The sequence below is a fragment of the Chiloscyllium plagiosum genome, unplaced genomic scaffold, assembly GCF_037043375.1.
Source record: "Chiloscyllium plagiosum isolate Xiang-an unplaced genomic scaffold, Cpla_swu_hap1 HiC_scaffold_4, whole genome shotgun sequence".
Lineage (NCBI taxonomy): Eukaryota > Metazoa > Chordata > Chondrichthyes > Orectolobiformes > Hemiscylliidae > Chiloscyllium > Chiloscyllium plagiosum.
Window position 1 is genome coordinate 84,489,355 of NW_028270142.1, and position 19,516 is coordinate 84,508,870.

A 19,516-nucleotide genomic window follows, 5' to 3' on the forward strand; every position below is an offset into this window, starting at 1 on the left:
AGGCTAATCAAGGATAGTGGAGAGAACTTGTGCCTGGATTGGAGGTGGTAGGGGAGGTCCTTAAATGAATATTTTGCTTCAGTATTCATTAGTGAGAGGGACCTTGTCGTTTATGAGGACAGCATGAAACAGGCTGATATGCTCAAACAGGTTGATGTTAAGGAACTCCCCCTCCCACTCCACCAAGGATATGCAGGTCTTTGGACTCCTCCAATCGCCAGACCACAACAACATGACAGTTGGAGGAGGAGCGCCTCATCTTCCGCCTAGGAACCCTCCAACCACAGGGGATGAACTCAGATTTCACCAGTTTCCTCATTTCCCCTCCTCCCACCTTGTCTCAGTCAAATCCATCGAACTCAGCACCGCTTTCCTAACCTGCAATCTTCTTCCTGACCTCTCCGCCCCCACCCCAGTCTGACCTATCACCCTCACCTTGACCTCTTTCCACCTATCGCATTTCCAACGCCTCTCCCCCAAGTCCCTCCTCCCTACCTTTTATCTTAGCCTGCTGGACACACTTTGCTCATTCCTGAAGAAGGGCTTATGCCCGAAACGTCGATTCTCCTGTTCCCTGGATGCTGCCTGACCTGCTGCGCTGTTCTAGCAACACATTTTCAACTTTGATGTTAAGGAAGACTGTGTTGGAAATTTTGAAAAACATGAGGATAGATAAGTCCCCTAGGACAGATTGGATATACCCAAGGTTACTACAGAGAGGGAGGGAAGAGATTGCTGCACCTTTGGTGATGATCTTTGCATCCTCACTGTCCACTGGTGTAGTGCCAAATAATTGGAGAATGGTACAGGTTATTCCCTTATTCAAGAAAGGGAATAGGGATAACCCTGGAAATTACAGACCAGTTAGTCTTATGTTGGTGGTGGGCAAATTATTGGAGCGGATTCTGATGGACAGGATTTATAATTATTTGAAAAAGCATAGTTTGATTACGGATAGACAGCAATGCTTTGAGAGAGGCAGGTCATGCCTCACAAGCCTTAATGAATTCTTTGAGGATGTAACCAAGCACATCGATGAAGGTAGAGCAGTCGATGTTTCATTAGATTAGATTACTTACAGTGTGGAAACAGGCCCTTCAGCCCAACAAGTCCACACCGCCCAGCCGAAGCGCAACCCACCCATACCCCTACATTTACCCCTTAACTAACGTTACGGGCAATTTAGCATGGCCAATTCACCTGACCTGCACATCTTTGGACTGTGGGAGGAAACCGGAGCACCCGGAGGAAACCCACACAGACACGGGAAGAACATGCAAACTCCACACAGTCTGTCGCCAGAGGCGGGAATTGAACCCGGGTCTCTGGCGCTGCGAAGCAGCAGTGCTAACCACTGTGCCACCGTGCCGCCCACCATGTGGTGTATATGGATTTGCACAAGGCATTTGATAAAGTTCTCCATGGTAGGCTCATTCAGAAACTAAGGAGATATGGGATACAAAGAAATTTGGCTGTCTGGATATAAAATTGGCTGGCCCATAAAAGGCAGAGGGTGGTAGTTGTTGTAAAGTATTCAGCCTGGAGCTCGATGACCAGTGGTGTTCTGCAGAGATTGTTCTGGGACCTCTGCTCTTTGAGATTTTTATAAATGACTTGAATGAGGAAGTAGAAGAGTGCATTAGTAAGTTTACCGATAACAATGGTTGGTGGAGTTGTGTATAGTATGGACGGCTGTTGTTGTTTGCAACAGGACATTGACAGGATGTAAAACTGGGCTGCTAAGTGGCAAATGGAGTTCAATATGGAAAAGTATGAAGTCAATCATTCTGGAAGGTCAGATTTGAATGCAGATTATAGGGTTAAAGGTAGGATTCTTGGTAGTGTGGAAGAAGAGAGGGATACTGGGGTCCACGTCCACTGATCCCACAAAGTTGCCACCCAAGTTGAGAAAGTTATTAAGGCGGCATACGGTGATTTGGATTTCATTAGCAAGGGAATTGCGTTTAAGATCCGCAAGGTTATGTTGCCTTGGTTAGACCACACTTGGAATACTGCGTTCAGTTCTGGTCGCCTCAGTACAGGAAGTATGTGGAAGCTTTCGAGGGTGCAGAGGAGATTTACCAGAATGCTGCCTGGACTGGAGGGCATAGCTTATGAAGAAATGTTGAAGAACCTCGGTCTTTTCTCAGTGCAGCGAAGAAGGATGAGAGGTGACTTGATAGACAAGTACAAGATGTTGAGAAGCATAGATAGAGTGGATAGCCAAAGACTGCTTCCCATGAAATGGCTATGACAAGATGGCTTAACTTCAAGGTGATTGGAGGAAGGTTTAGGAGTGATGTCAGAGATAGGTTCTTCACACAGTGATGCGTGAGTGGAATGCACTGCCAGCAGTGGTAGTAGAGTCAGATATATTAAGGACACTTAAGCGACTCTTAGATAGACACATGGATGATAGTAAAATGAAGGGTACGTAGGTTAGTTTGATCTTAGAGTAGGATAAAAGGTCGGCACAACATCAAGAGCCGAAGGGGCTGTAATATTCTAGGAATCGTCCAGGAATTTAAAACACTTTCTTTCTGCACCATCAGCCCAGTAATACATTCACCTGCTTTATCCTATTTCCACAATCACTGGGGCTGGGTGTAATTCAGAGATTACTTCTTTTTACATCCAACTTAAATAAAACTACAATTGAGCTTTGTAGTAACTCTACACGAATAACAGCCATGAAGTCATTCATTGCTAGGTTTTCAAAGAAAAAGCTAAGAAAGATAAATGAAACACTATGGACATAACCAAGCCACTTCACAGAATCAGAAGTACTATAGTACAGTAGATAGTCATATGGCCCATCATGTCTGCACCAGCCCATTACTTAGTTACAAACTCTTACTTTTTCCCATACCCTTGGCACATTTTTATCCAAATTAAACATCCATGCCCTTTCAAATGTTTCAACTGAACCGGTCTGTACTATACTTCCAGGCAATGCATTCCAAATCCCAATTACTTGTTGAATGAAAATGTTTTTCCTCACTTCATCCTTGCTTCTTTCTCAGCTCATTTTATATCTATGCCCTCGTGTTCCTTTTACAATTAGGAATAGTTTCTCTCCAAATAGTCCACTCATGATTTCAAAAATCTCTGCCAGATATCCTCTTAGCCTTCTCTCCCATGGGAGAAGTCCCAATTCCTTCAATCTATCCTCATAACTGAAGTTCCTCATCTATGGAACCATTGTGGTAAACTGCTTCAGCATACGCAACACATTCACATCCTTCCTATAAAGTGGAACCCAGATGGAATACAATACTCTAAATGAAGTCTAACAGGGTATCATATACAAAGATCTCGTGCAATTCTGGTCTCCTTCCTATCGGAAAGACTTTGTGAAACTTGAAAGGGTTCAGAAAAGATTTACAAGGATGTTGCCAGGGTTGGAGGATTTGAGCTATAAGGAGGGGCTGAACAGGCTGGGGCTGTTTTCCCTGGAGCGTCGCAGGCTGAGGGGTGACCTTATAGAGGTTTACAAAATTATGAGGGGCATGGATAGGATAAATAGACAACGTATTTTCCCTGGGGTCAGGGAGTCCAGAACTAGAGGGCATAGGTTTAGGGTGAGAGGGGACAGATATAAAAAGAGACCTAAGGGGCAACTTTTTCATGCAGAGGGTGGTAGGTGTATGGAATGAGCTGCCAGAGGAAGTTGTGGAGGCTGGTATAATTACATTTAAGAGGCATTTGTATGGGTATATGAATAGGAAGGGTTTGGAGGAATATGGGTCGGGTGCTGGTAGGTGAGACTAGATTGGGTTGAGATATCTGGTGGGCATGGACAGGTTGGCCCGAAGGGTCTGTTTCCATGCTCTACATCTCTATGACGCTATGTCACCTCCTTGCTCTTGCACTCTATTCCCCTATAATTAAGGGCAATGGAACATGCTTTACTTACTGTTTTGTCTATCTGTCCTACCATTTTCAAATGGCCTGCACACAAATACATCTAGGTCCCTCTGCTCCTGAACTACTCTTCAAATTGTATCATCTATTATTTTCCTACAAAATACATCACCTCATGCATGGAAATTCATCTTCCACCTATTTACCTACTCCACCAACTGAATCTTGCTAACCATTGGCCTCAATGCCTTATCAACTTTAAGTACCATCTGTCTATCCAACACTTCTGTCCTATAAATTTTGAACCCTTCTTCCTACCAAGTTACCTTCCTCAGTCATCATGGATTGGGTAGCACCTCTCCCTTTAGCATGGACAAATGTCAAGTATTCATTTAACACCTCAGCCATTCCCAATCCTGTGTAAATCCCGTTTCCAGTCCCTAATTGGCTCTACTCCTCCTTTTGCCACCTTTTACAGGGCCATAGCAAATTTTCTGACATTTCTCTATGGCAGCTGCCAGTCTCTTAACTCCTACTTGCTTCTCTTTTTTATTTTTTCACCTTCCTTTTTAAGTTCAATAAAATTAAGAATCAAAAGAAATATTTTCTACCTGACATCGTAAACACACTTTTCTCCCGCTTACCTTAATTTAACCTCTTTTGTCATCCTGTGACTCTCTTTGTTTGGTCTACTTTCTCCATTTGAGAGAACATACCTCAACCATACCTGAATCATTGACTATTTGAAGATAGCCCATTGTTCAGTTATTGTTTTACCGATCAGCCTCTAGTTCCAGGCATTTCTACCCAGCTTGGTTCTTGCCCCAATAAAATTCACTCTCCAACTGATTTTCTCACTCTGGATGATTGTATATCATTCTCCATCATCCTGAACTTTACAATATGATCACCATCTCCTAAATGTTCCTAACTGACACTCACTTGAAGGAAGTGTCACTTTTCTACCAAATGACGCTGCTGCTAGTTGGATAATAAATAATACCTGAATCTACTTTATTTTGCTCTTTGACTTTGCCACTCTTTCACTGAAAGTTCTGCCTCTGGCTCTAATAAGGTATCAAGGATACTGACAACCTCCATGTATTTGTCAAGTGGCTCAATATGTGCAAGCCATTGAGAATCGTCAGAGCCAAAGCACAACAGATCGTGAACTAACTTGATGTCTACATAATATTATTTCTAATTAATCAACTGTTCAGAGATGCTATTACAGACCTCTGGAGCAAGTGGGACTTGACCTCAGACCTCCTGATTCAAATGGTAGGGATACTACCACTGCACCACAAGTGGGCCCTCTTAAATGTTATTTCTATCTTTTGCTTCACTATTGTAACTATTTTCTAATCAACTGGGTCAGAGGTCTTATTACACACCTCGGGAGAAGGGGAGACTTGAATCTGGACCTCCTGATCCAAGATTGGAACACTCCCACTATGCCACAAGACAGCCTGATGTTATTTTTGATGATTCTTGATAAATGGCTTATGCCCGAAACGTCGATTCTCCTGCTCTTCTGATGCTGCCTGACCTGCTGTGCTTTTCCAGCACCACACTCTCGACTCTGACCTCCAGTATCTGCAGTCCTCACTCCTCCCTGATGTTATTTTTAACAGATAGCAGGCTAAAGCCAGGTGTGAAACACTGATTTGATTTCACACTCCTTATTCCTATACTGAGAAAACTGACATTTTAAATGACAGCACAATTTAACTCAACCCAACAGGATCACAAGGTCCCATCTCTCAGCCAGAAGTTCTGGGCTCAAATCCCAGATAGGGATCATTATAAAAGTTGACCATGGAAAATGTTCAGAGCTCAAGTAGAAGACAGCCTGTACCAACCTGATAGTAAGATAATATCATTATACAAATTAATTTCAAGAGCAAATCTTGTGAAAGGAGTATACAAGCTTGTAATTTCCACACATTGGCAGTGCCCGACAACACGATTAGGGCACTCTCAAATATGAAAACAGGCCTTCAACTCCACAGTAACTGTGCTGGTAGTCACTCCTCCTGACTACCTGGACAGATGCATTTGGTGATAGGTACACTGGCAAGATCACCTATGAATTTCCCCCTTATTAGTTAGCTCCCCACTACTGTTGGTACAGTACAGCAGCTAGACTCCTTAGAACTAACCAATGAGGTCAGTAATTTGCTACCAAGCCACTCTTGAGGATTGACATCGAGGGCCCCAGCTTGGAGTATATTCTGTGCCTTTGTCACCTCCAAATGATGTTCAACATGGAGGAGTATTATTTTAGCAACAGGAGCAGGAGATTGGTGGTGACCAGCAGATCTACGGATCCTCCTTTCAGCTCATGCCATAAGACATCATGTGGTCCATAGTCAATGTTGAAAATGCCCAGGGTAATTTCCTTCCAACTGACATTACTGTGCTGCAAGCCTTGCTAGTGGCGCCTAGAACATTATCTCAAAGATTTTTAAGAATGATTACATCAGGCTGTTGTTGTTTGACTAGTCTGTGGGACAGTTCTCCCAATCTTAGCACAAGATATTAGACTTCATTGAGTTGACAGGGCTGCCTGTACCAGAATCATTTCTCTCAAGGTCAAATGGTCCATCCAGTTTCTTCTCTTTCATCAGACTTTGTATCAGGTTAGTACTACCAAAGGCATTTCACAGGGCATTTTAGAGTCAGCCACATTGCTGTAGATCTAGAATCATATACATGCAGATTCCCATCCCTAAAGGGTATTAGAGAACCACATGGACTTTTATGACAATGCTCACATAACCATTAGATAATGTGGCCAATTACTACTCAGTCTACTCTCCACCATCAGTAAGGTGATGGAAGGTGTCATCAACAATGCTATCAAGCAGCACCTGCTCAGCAATAACCTGCCTAGTGATGCCCAGTTTGGGTTCTGCCAGGGCCACTCAGCTCCTGACCTCATTACAACTTTGGTCTAAATATGGACAAAAGAGCTAAATTCCAGAGTTGAGGCGAGTGTGACAGCCCTCGACATCAAAGCTGCATTTGACAGAGTGCGGCAAAGAGCCTGAGCAAAACTGGAATAAATGGGTATTGGGGGCAAACTCTCCAATGACAGGAGTCATATTTGATACATAGGAAGATGGCTGTGCTTGTTGGAGGTCAGTCCTCTCAGCTCCAGGACATCTGTGCAAGTGTTGATCAGGTTGTGTCATAGGTCCAATCGTCTTCAGCTGCTTCAATGACTTTCCCTCCATCATAAGGTGGGGACGTTCACTGATGACTGCACAATGTTCTCACATACTCAGATACTGAAGCAGTCCATGTCCAAATGCAACAAGATCTGGACTATATCCAGGCATGGGTTGACAAGTAGCAATAACATGTGTACCACATAGATGACAGGCTATGGTCATCACCAATAAGAGACACAATCAAACCACCACCCCTTGACATTCAATGGTATTACAATCACAAACCCCACCGCCAACATCCTGGAGGTTATCATTAACCAGAAAGTCATCACATACACAGCGGTTATAAGAGCAGGCTAGAAATACTGTGAGTAACACACCACCTGACTCCCCAAAGCTAGGGGTGTGATGGAATACTCCCCATTTGCCCAGACGTGTGCAGCTCCAACAATACAAGCAGCTTGACATCATCCAGGATAAAAAGTAGCCCGTTGATTGGACCTACATCCACAAGCATCTACTCCCTCCTATCTACAAGATGCAATGTAGAAATTCACCAAAGATCTTCAGGCAGCACCTTCCAAACCCACGATCACTCCCATCTAGAAGGACAAGGGCAGCAGATATATGGAAACACCATTATCTTCAAGTTCCTCTCCAAGCCAATCACCATCCTGACTTGGAAATAGATCGCCATTTCTTCACTGTCACGGTCAAAATCCTGGAATTCCGTCCCTAATGTCATTGTGGGTCAACCACAGCAGATGGACAGCAGCAGTTCAAGGACGCAGTTAACCACCAACTGCAATGGCAACAAATGCTGGTCTGCCAGCAATGCCCACATCCCATTAAATGATTTTTTTTTAAAAATGTAAATTCAGCCCTGTTGACCCTGCAGTCCTTGAGGGTGGGTAGTTCAGTTGTGTAGATGGCTAGTTTGTAGGGGATGACAACATAGTAGTTTCAGCCTGTGCAGGAACTGAACCTATGAAGGGCAGTCCTTCTCAACCTCTCCTCTCACCTGAGGTATTGTGATCCTCAGGCTAAACTATCACCAGCCATATGTTTTTCTCAAGGAGAAAGCAACCCCATGGTCTGATAGGACTATGGCAACTACAAACTGGGAAGTCTTTTCACAAACAGATCCGTAGACATGCTGGGTTCTGTCCCTTTGGAAAAAAGCTTGGCTTTGCCCGAACAGATTCAAACAGACGAAAAAGCAAAATTCTTTTTTACCCCAATGGGCAAACCGGAGCAGGTTTTCAGGCCCTTTGGAAAACAGCTTTTTTTTTTTTAAGGTCCATTCAGGTTATGTGAAGTACTTCCCCACCCTCACTACCCCAAAGGATCCATACTGATGATAGCTGACTCAAAAACCAATAACTTTTTTTTTAAATCTGAAAACCGGTTGGTCCTGAGATTGTCAGGAAAAGAATTCCCAACCTGTAACATTGTTTGCATGAATATTAGTACAGCTGTCTCACTGACTAGTTAAGTCTGATATAGTCACTTATGGAATTACAATTTACAGAATGTCCCAGACAACTCCATCACTGTCTCTGGATATGTCCCACCAGCAGGAGCTCCTGCAAAATTGGGGTCAATGGAAATCAAGGAGGGGGAAACAAAAACGGTTGACTGGAGTTACACCTAGCACAAATGAAGATGATTGTAAATGATGGAGGTCAGTCATCTACGTTCCTGTCCGGTGTACAGCTAATTTTTAAAAGAGGAAGATTCAACAAGATCAATTGGACTTAAATTATTACGAATAACTTAGCTCCATCTCATTGATAGGAAAGACTACTGAATCTTTACTCAAAAGATGCATCAGAAAAGCATAAAGAACTGGAAATAATAGAATAAATTATGCACCCAGTTTTGAAAACTGGTGGTTGTGGCTGCTTAATAAACCTTCTTTGAATTAATTTAAGTGACAAAGAATGGATCTGGATGATGCAAGAGATAAGTACGAACATTTTAAAAGTTCTTAATAGGGAAACACATTGTGGACTCAGATGAAGATCAGAAGAAATAGCACTACGCAAGAGACAACTGCTGCTGGAAACATGGGTTGTCACAATGTTCTTTGAAAAAAAAACCTGAAGCACAATTTCAAAAATTGGAAGAGGATAGCAAACAGAAAAGGGATACTGCTACATTTGTCAAATAGGAAGGAAATTATCAAACAAATTTAACTACAGACATCGTACATTTTGTTATGACGAATTGAGGCAACATTCTGGTTGGATTATCTGGATTTAAATAAAAGAGTTACAACAGGATGTGGGGAACAAATTAAATGCAGGTTAGAAAGAATCACAAGAAAAGAAAAGCAAGCAATCCACCAGAAATACAAATATTTTTAAAAACAGCAAGTTATGCCAGATTGACATAAAACTTTGGTTTGAACAACTAAATTATTTTTCTTGTTATCCAGATGTAAAAACTGCCATGCTACAGGACCAGTACTAGGGCTCTAACTTTTCATAATTTGTCTCAATGGCTTGAAGAGATTTGTCAAATTTACTGATAACACCAAGTAGGAGGAGAAAGTGAGGACTGCAGATACTGGAGATCAGAGCTGAAAATGTGTTGCTGGAAAAGCGCAGCAGGTCAGGCAGCATCCAAGGAACAGGAGAATCGACGTTTCGGGCATATGCCCTTCTTCAGGAATGACAGGATTCCTGAAGAAGGGCTTATGCCCGAAACGTCGATTCTCCTGTTCCTTGGATGCTGCCTGACCTGCTGCGCTTTTCCAGCAACACATTTTCAACTCTGATAACACCAACTAAGTTAGGAACAGGACATAAGACAACTATAAAAGAACAGAGATTAGATTATACCAGTTGACAAAGGTTGACAAATGGGATGCAATGGAGAAAATAAGAAATTGTCCATTTTGGCAGGAAGAATTAAACAGAAAGCACTTAAAGAACTGAGCATAGTTGAGTTGATCGCACGACTTAAAATGGTACGAAGATACCATAGAAGGAATGAGAAGTATTTACAAGGATGATTCCCACTCTCAACACTGAATAAACACAAAGAGATGACAAAAAGAAATGCAATGACAGAAGGCTTATGTGAAACATAAATGACAGCCCAGACCTGTAAGTTCAACTTAGCTGAATAGGTGGTTAAATACTCAGCTATACCACCCTTGATATATGTGCTCATTTTTAACAAATCAAAGTGGTAATGCAAGCTCCCATTACAATTCCATTCATGGCCAATTGAAGCCAGACTCACGTGGAACAGATATAAACATAGGAGTTAGGAAGAGGTGATCATTTAGTCCCTCAGACCTGCTCTTCTACTTAATAAAATTTTGCCTCATTCAATTGGAACCTCAAAATTTCACATTTTTGCCTATGCCGTATTCCTGATGAAGGGCCTATGCCAAAAACATCGATTCTCCTGGACCTCTGATGCTTACTTTCTCCTATATCATATTAGGGGAGAAAGTGAGGTCTGCAGATGCTGGAGATCAGAGATGGAAATGTGTTGCTGGAAAAGCGCAGGTCAGGCAGCATCTAGGGAACAGGAGAATCGACGTTTCGGGCATTAGCCCTTCCTGAAGAAGGGCTAATGCCCGAAACGTCGATTCTCCTGTTCCCTAGATGCTGCCTGACCTGCTGCGCTTTTCCAGCAACACATTTCCATCCCTATACCATATTAGTCAGGCCACAGCTGGAGAACTGTGTGCAAGTTTGATCACCAGACAATAGGAAATCTAGGACAGCACGAGAGGGTGCATGAGAGATTCACCAGCATGTCGCCTGGAGTAGAGAGATTGAGCTACAGAGAGACTACATAGTCTGGGAATATTTTCCTTATGGCAGAGGAAAATGAGAGAGATCTGATTGAGGTGTATAAAGTTCCAAGAGACACAGATGGGATTTATGGAGAGAAACACTCCCTAAAGAGACGGGTAATTGCTGTGCTTTTCCAGTACCACTCTACTCCAGAATCTGATTTCCAGCATCTGTAGTCATTGTTTTTACCAGGTCAATAATGGGGACAGAGTTTTAAGGTAAAAGAGCAGGAGATCAAGGGAGACTGGAGGATTTATTTTTCCAATCTATTCAGAGGGTTGACTGTATCTGGAACTCCCTGTTCTAAATAGAAGAAGAAGAAGAAACCTTAAGAACTTAAGAATTCTTTAGATAACGCTTGAAAAGCCATAGCATATAAAGATGCAGGCCAAATGTTAAAAAAAGGATCAGATTGATGGATGTTTGATTATTGGCACAGACGTGATGGGCTGAACAGCCTCTTTCAATGTAAAAATCTCTGACTATAGTAGATCTGAACAACAGAACCATATTTGCAGAATCTAGTCAAATATAGTCTGCCCAATGTTGATGACCTCCTTTAGTTTGTAAAGGAATATTATATAATTATCTTCAGAAACTGTTAGAAGAGAATCAAAGCTTTAAGTTCCCTATTTATATCTAATGATTTTGTTATAAATGTTCTATTGTGGATATCAAAAACAGTGCCTGGGTCAGTTGTGATTTTTTCCTCCTTTGCAAGATGAATGGACACTTCCAACCAAACATGCACATGAAGGTAGATCACTCCATTAAAGGGACTGAACAATTTTCAGTAAACAAAGCACAGCAAAATTCATTGCCTTCAGGAGCGATTAATTGTGTCAAGCCAGACTGTTTACACTCCATATACAGCAGCTGTAAGGAAGCTGCATTTCATGTTGTTTAATGCGATCTCTTTCAAATTGGTGGTCACCTATACACCAATGACTATTATTTAGAAACCACTGTTGTTTCTCAGAAAATATTAACAATTATTTTCAAATCTGATCCACTTGTTTTGAGAAAAGATTTACCTTCCAAGAATGGCCTTTTATTATAGTTATCAAATATAACTTGGAATATTTTGGGTGAATATTTGTTTTTGGTGGAAGCATAAATCAAAATACAACACAAGAAGAATACTCAAGATGCACTGTAAAAACTACCTTCTCAAACAGGTAATACTCCTATGCAGCAACATGTATAAAACTACAACTTCCAGTGATTTCCATTATATTCAATGGAATAAGATATGATTTGGGCTGAATGTACGATATAATTAACCAGCAGTGTCAACTTTGCAACTTTGGAAAGAACAGCTTTCTATAAAAACATTTGGTATAATTTCATAATCCATTGCTTTTTTTAATATAAAAATTAACATCTAACACAATTCATCTGTAAACACACTGGTTGTGCAATTCGTTGGGAATATTCAGTAAAGGAAATATTTGAATGCAGGTTATTTGGTTAAAAAATTTGCATAACAGAACAGTCATCATTCAAATACCCTCTACCATTTTTATAAATAGATAAGCAAACAATTTCATTGAGGCATTATATTCTGATAATTACAAATAGTTACAATTTTTTAAGCTCTAGTACAATTCAAAGCATTTTCCAAAGATTAAAGATAGATATCGGGGGGGGGGGGGGGGGGCAGGGAGAAGAGTCCTGAACCAGAGGGAATAGGTTTACAGTGAGGAGGGGGAGAGGGAGAGAGATTTACAAGGGCCATAAGAGGCAACATTTTCATGCAGAGGATGGTGCGTATATGGACTAAGCTGCCAGAGGAAGTGGTGGAGGCAGGTAAAATTGCAACATTTAAAAGGCATCTGGATGAGTATATGAATAGGAAGAGTTTTGAGGGATATGGACCAAGTGCTGACAAATGGGACTAGATTAATTCAGGATATCTGGTCAGCATGAACAGTTTGGACCAAAGGATCTATCTCCTAGCTGTACATCTGACTCTTAGAACTCTAAATGCATCAAATAAAAATTCAGGTCTTTCAAGTCAGCAGTACATGCAAAACATTAGATCTCAGGCCGAATACACAGCCAGAAAGTTTTCTATTCAGAAGTCAAATGTCTGACAATGTGTTGACGATGAAAGGCAGACATAGAACAATACAGCGCAGAGTAGGCCCTTTATGTTGCGCTGACCTGTGAACTAATCTAAGCCCATCACCCTACACTATCCCATCATCATCCATATGCTTATCCAAGGACTTAGCGAGTTTTGAGAAAAGGAATAGGAAGTGACTTCACCACAGGAAATAACATCACCAACCCAAAGAAACCCAAACATATAAATAGAAAGCAGGAAGTTTCAGCATTGCTTTGCATAAAGTCCACTGAAGATGTTACCTAGTAAGGTAATGAAACGTCTGGAAATGAACCTTTCAGCTCAGCGAGCAAACCTACATCCAAAATTATCCAAGGACTGTTTAAATGCCCCTACATTGGCAGGCAGGGCATTTCATGCCCTTACCACTGAGTGAAAAACCTGCCTCTAACATCGGTCTTAAATCTATCACCCCTCAATTTGCAGGTTTGCCCCCTCGTACAAGCAGATGTTAGCATGCTAGGAAAAAAGACTCTCATTGTCCACCCTATCTAATCCTCTGATCATTTTCTATGTCTCTATTAAATCCCCTCTTAGCCTTCTTCTCTCCAATGAAAACAGACCCAAGTCTCTCAGCCTTTCCTCAGAAGACTTCACTTCAGACCAGGCAACATCCTGGTAAATCTCCTCTGCAACTTGTCCAATGCTTCCACATCCTTCCTGTAACGGGAGCCCAGAACTACACACAATACCCCAAGTGAGGCCACACTAGCATTTTGTACACTTGCCACATGACATCATGGCTCCAGAATGCAATGTCTCTACTAATAAAACCTCACACGCTGTATGCCTTCTTAACAGCATTATCAATCTGTGTGGCAACTTTCAGGGATCTATGTACATGGACACCAAGTTCCCTCTGCGCATCTACACTAAGAATGTTTCCATTGACCCAGTATTCTGCCTTCCTGTTTTTCTTCCCCAAAGTGAATCACCTCACATTTATCAGCACTGAACTCCATTTGCCACTTTCAGCCCAGTTCTGCAGTGTATCCAATTCTCCCTGCAATCAATAACATTCTTCCACACTGTCCATCCACTTATGCCTATGTCCAAATCGTTTATAAAAATGACAAACAGCAATGGTCCCAAAACAGATCCTTGTGGCACGACTAGTAACCGGACTCCAGGCTGAATATTTTCCATCAACCACCATTCATTGCCTTCCTACAGAAAGCCAGTTTCTAATCCAAACTGCTAAATCACCTTCAATCCTATGCTTCCGCATTTTCTCCAGGAGCCTACCATGTGGAACCTGATCAAAGGCTTTGCTGAAGTCCGCGTACACCAAGTCAACTGCCCTACCCTCAACCACATGCTTGGTCACCTTCTCAAAAAAACTCAATGAGGTTTGTGAGGCACGACTCGCCCTTGATGAATCCATGTTGACTATTTCCAATCAAATTGCTGCCTGCTAGATCATAAATCATATCTTATAATTTTTTCCTACAACAGATGCAAGGCTCGCTGGTCTATAATCCTCGGAAAAATCCCAGACAACCAACAGGTAACATATTTCAGAATATGCAATACTTGTACACAAAAGCCTAGAATTTTTTTTCTAGCAATAGACAGTTTCCAAAAGCTTAATGGGAAAAATATAAAAGACCAGAATTTGGCTTATTAAAACAAGTGATCTCCACCCACAGGAATTTCCCATTTAATAAAGAAATCTTACCAGCTCTGGTTGCCCTATTTCATAGCATTTTTTTAAAATAAAAGATTGGGCTTAATATTTCTCCCCAGGCAAAATTCAGATTATATTTTATATCTACTGCTCGTTTCCCCAGATTATCTGAATGGTTGCAAAGGTCCAGTTTCTTTGTACAAACCAGCTACAAGAGGAAATCTCACTGAATGCATGACATGGTGACCTCGACAGTCAGGCATTCCGCCAATCAGATCCTTGAATTTTATAAGCTCCATCAATCTAGTTTGCTTAATAAAACCACTAACTGCTCAATTTTAAGGAAGCTATATTTAAAATTCATTGGGGAATATCCTATTCTTCCGTTTATTAACCAATTTTAATTTCAGAAAATTATGTCTCGCATTCAGTAACTAGAATGGCGTAGTCCTATCTGACAAGAATAATTATCTTATCCGAAATAACGGCGTAGAAAGGAACTAGCAGAACCCGGGGAGGGAGAAAGGAAGGAAGGAAGGAGAAAAAGCACAAGAGCATTCATTAAAAAAAAAGCGGGCCACTCAGCGCTATTGATGTGCAAAAGACTCCATACAATAATATGCCACATTTCATTTCAAAAGACAATAAGACATACAAATAAAAAACTATTAATCATATCCAAGCATATGCAGCTTTATTATGTAACCTATTGCATTTCCTCATTCTGTTGCAGTGTCCAGCCATATCTAAACCAAAAACTGATTACCTGTAAGAACGTTCTCCTCTCACTGTGTGCTTCCGAAAGGGAATAATGGTGCCATTGTCCTGAACGATGTCGTTATTATTCTCACCATTTGGGGAAATTGCTTGTTGTGTGGGACCAGGCATTGGAACCATCCCAGACTACAAATTTCTGACTGCGTATTGTAGAGTAGGCTCTGAGCCCGTTTCTTCACAACAGGGCTCTGCTTGACCTCACGAATGACGTCAAACGTACGAGAGAAAAATCTGGCGACGTTCAGCAGAAACCTCGTCATGTGACAGGGTTTTACCATAGTAACCAGCTAACTCGTCAGATCTTAATAACCCACACAGGAATTTAGCTCAGCCACGTCAATATTTAAGAGGCGAGACAAGCAGCAAAAGCAAGGATACTTCCAACTGTTGTGTAATCCCTTATGCCTAGACTTGCCTTCCTGAGGAGTTCCCTTTTCATTCAAACAATATCATTCCTGATGAAGGGCTTTTGCTCGAAACGTCGATTTTCCTGCTGCTGGGATGCTGCCTGACTTGGTGTGCCTTTCCAGCACCACGCCCTCGTCTCTAACCTCCAGCATCTGCAGTCCTCACTTTTGCCTAATATCATTTTCAGTCGTGTAAGTGACATCTGGACTGGAATCATTCACGTTCTGTTAAGTTTACAGCATGTTCCCCGTTTTCTAAAATGGATTACTAAGAAAAGCAAAAAACAGAGTGGAAGGTCATTCAGCCCCTCAAGCCTGCCTTAATGCTAAAATCGTGACTGATCTGCCCCAGATCAGTCTTTTATGCTAGCTCCTCAAACTTGTTGCAAATATTTCAGCAATTTATCCTCCACAACTCTGATATAGAGAATTCCACAAATGTCCTTGGGGAGCAGAAACTCCTTTGTATCTCAGGTTTAAGTGTCTTATTCTGTAATTATGTCCCCTAGTTCAAGATTCCCCCATTAATGAAAACATCAACATCTCCTTGTCAAGCCTCAGAATCTTGTACATTTCAAGAAGATCATATCTCATTCTTCTAAAATAATAATTAAAAAGGCATAATCTGTTTTGATAGGTCAACCTCTTCATCCCAGGAATTAGCATTATGAATCTCTTTTGAACTGTCTCCAATGCCAGTGCACTCTTTCTTAAAAGTAACCATAGATAGCAATCCAGATTCACCAACATCCTGTGCATCTGAGGAAGGGTCACCGGACCAGAAACAAACTGATTTCTCTCCACAAATGCTGCTAGACCTGCTGAGCTTTTCTAGCAATTTCTGTTATTAGATTACATTAGATTCCCTACAGTGTGGAAACAGGCCCTTTGGCCCAACCAGTCCACACCGACCCTCTGAAGAGCAACCCATCCGGACCCATTTCCCTCTGACTAATGCACCTAACACGATGGACAATTTAGCATGGCCAATTCACCTGACCCACACATCTTTGGACTGTGGGAGGAAACCAGAGCACCCAGAGGAAACCCATGTAGACTCAATGTGCAAACTCCACACAGAATCGAACCTGGGACTCTGGTGCTGTGAGGCAGCAGTGCTAACCACTGAGCCACCATGCCACCCTTGTTTGATTTACAGCATCCAGCAGTTCTTTAGGTTTTTAGATTTCTCATATCCTAAATACAACATGCTTTTCCACTTATTTTTGCATCAGCAACTTTGAATATATTATGCTCTGCCTTCTTCTCCAAGTCATTAATATGGATCATAAATAAGTGAAGCCCAATGAATGATCCTTCTGGCATTCCACTAGTATGTATATTTCTAACCTGGAACAGATTCTGTCTTTAATACATGCTAATACATTACCCTCAAAACAATGAAATGCTGTCTTGTGTAATAACTTTTTATGCAATACCATTTTGAATGTATTGTAGAAATCCAAATATATTATAGCATTGAAGCTCAGTTCTTGACCTTGCTCGGAAGTATGAAGTACTTGCTCCATGGGTCAATGAGGAAAAAGTCTGTGAGGAGGATAGGCAAATTGACCACTGCATCATGGTGCAGGAATCTACTTTAGCAGGAGGAGAAAAATGAAAAGTGGAAGGAGATTCTATAGAGTACCAATAGCATCCCTTATAAGCAGGATCAAGAGTCTCGCATAGCACACTGCCTGCCTGCAAAGATATGGAACATCTCAAACTACCTTGAAAGGATACTGAGTGTTGCCAACAACATAGGCAAGAGATCTTGTTTGGGGAATATCAGAATTAGGGACAAAATTAAAGATGAGGACCTCTAGCGTTATAATCCCTGGATTATTACCTGAGCCACTTGCAAATTGACAAAGAAATAGGAATATTAGGAAAGTAAACATGTGACAAAAGGAGTTGAAAAAGAAAAAGAGAGGTCTCATTTCATGAGGCAATGGCATCACTATTTGGACAGAAAGGCAGTGGGATCATCTTCACTTAAACTAATCTGGGACCAGGAACCTAGTGAAAAGACAAAATAATAGTCACAAGGACATTAAACTAGTTGGGTTAGGGCTGCTCAGGAGAGGTTATTGAAGTTCCAGAAGAGTATGGAAAAGGCCAAGAATCTCACTTCAAATACGGGGATAACTATGAGAAAGGATGCAGCCGATGCAAAACTGAGGGTGTTGGACTTAAATGCACACAAGATAGAAAACAAGATAAATGAGCTTGTACAGTTCAGTCTTCATTACTAGCATATATGTTATTTACTCGTGTGAAACAGTATAAATTCAAAGATGAAAAACTGATCAACTCTTGAAATAGGGGCTTGTCCTAATCTAATGAAATCCATTCCTCAAATCCCAAGGTTTATTTTTCGTTATGGATCCTATGAGAAGTCCATAGGAGATTGACAAATATCTTCCAAAATATGGAGTCTTTCGAAAGATCTTGCAGAGACAGATGGAAAGAGCATTAAAAAAATGACAATGGTGTGCCAGATTCAAGGTTTTTGTAAAGATTTGGAGATCGGGTGCCGATTGTTGTGGTTGTGGGTATGTTTGCTGAGCTGGGAAATTGATTTGCAGATGTTTCATCCCCTGTCTAGATGACATCTTCAGCGCTTTGAAGCCTCCTGAGAAGCCCTGCTGTACTGTCTCTTCTGGAATTGGATTGATTCAGTTTCTGCTGCTTCCGAATGCCAGTTCCAGTTGTTCATTTTTGTTGAAGGAGTCTGTGACTGAGTGCCATGCTTCTAGAAATTTTCTGGCTGTCTTATGATCATTGTGTTGTCCAATCGGATTTATGGTCCTGGTCATCTGTATGTATGGCTACTATGGACTGGAGAGCCAAACCACATATTGAAGGAACACCACCTCATCTTCCACATGGGCAGCCTACAGCCCAGAACATTCAACTTTGAATTCTCTAATTTCAAATAACTTCCCTTCCCAGCCCCTCCCTCTCATTTCTATTCCTCTCAGCCACCTATCAGATTCATCCTTCCCATAAACCAACCAGGTTCTACCCTCTACCTATCACCAGCGATGCCCATCCTGCTCTCCCTCACCCACTTCCAGTCCTGAAGGGTTATACCCGAAACGTTGACCTCTCCACCTCCTGATGCTGCCTAGCTTGCTGTGTTCGTCCAGCCTCCTGTTTTTCTACCTTATTTGATGTAACAGCATTGCTTACTTCAATGACAAAACTCTAGCCAGAGAGATAATAACCAACCTCCTGAACAAGCAGAACAGACAGCATGACCAGGGAGCTATGAACAAGGACTGTATGCTCAAACGAAATCGACCTGTGCTTGATGACACACTTCACATTCAACAACCAAAAAAATGAACAGATCAATGGAACACCTGTGGGCTCACCCATCTCTGGGCTCATAGCAGAAGCAGCGATGCAAAGATTGGAACAAACACCCGGAGCACAAATCCAACCCAAACTCTAGATTTGATACATAAACGCCACTTTGGTTATCATTAAGAGAACAGAAATCGAGAACAAACACCGGATTATCAACACCATTCTCACAGGGATCAGATTTACGAAAGAGGAGGAAACCAACCATCAACCGGATGTGATGGTAGAAAGAACACAGAACAGTGAATGCACCACAAAAGGTGTACAGGAAAGCCAAACACACCGGCCTGGTCCTGAATTACAACAGCAACCACCCAAATACACAAAAGAGAAGCTCCATTAGGACC

The 19,516-nt window shown here is 41.6% G+C and overlaps 1 protein-coding gene across 2 annotated transcripts in view; it reads right to left on the reverse strand.

Moving 5' to 3' along the window:
* The window catches only part of mapre2 (microtubule-associated protein, RP/EB family, member 2), a 132,161-nt gene that overhangs the window by 53,945 nt on the left and 58,700 nt on the right, over positions 1–19,516 (reverse strand). The window contains exon 1 of one of the 2 annotated variants that reach the window (XM_043688283.2): positions 15,380–15,580. The exons of the other annotated variant lie outside the window; for it this stretch is intronic. Coding sequence (XP_043544218.1) covers positions 15,380–15,510 — 131 coding nt within the window. The 5' untranslated portion in view covers positions 15,511–15,580. Of the gene's footprint in view, positions 1–15,379; positions 15,581–19,516 lie in introns of those variants that run through there. 2 annotated transcript variants of the gene reach the window in all.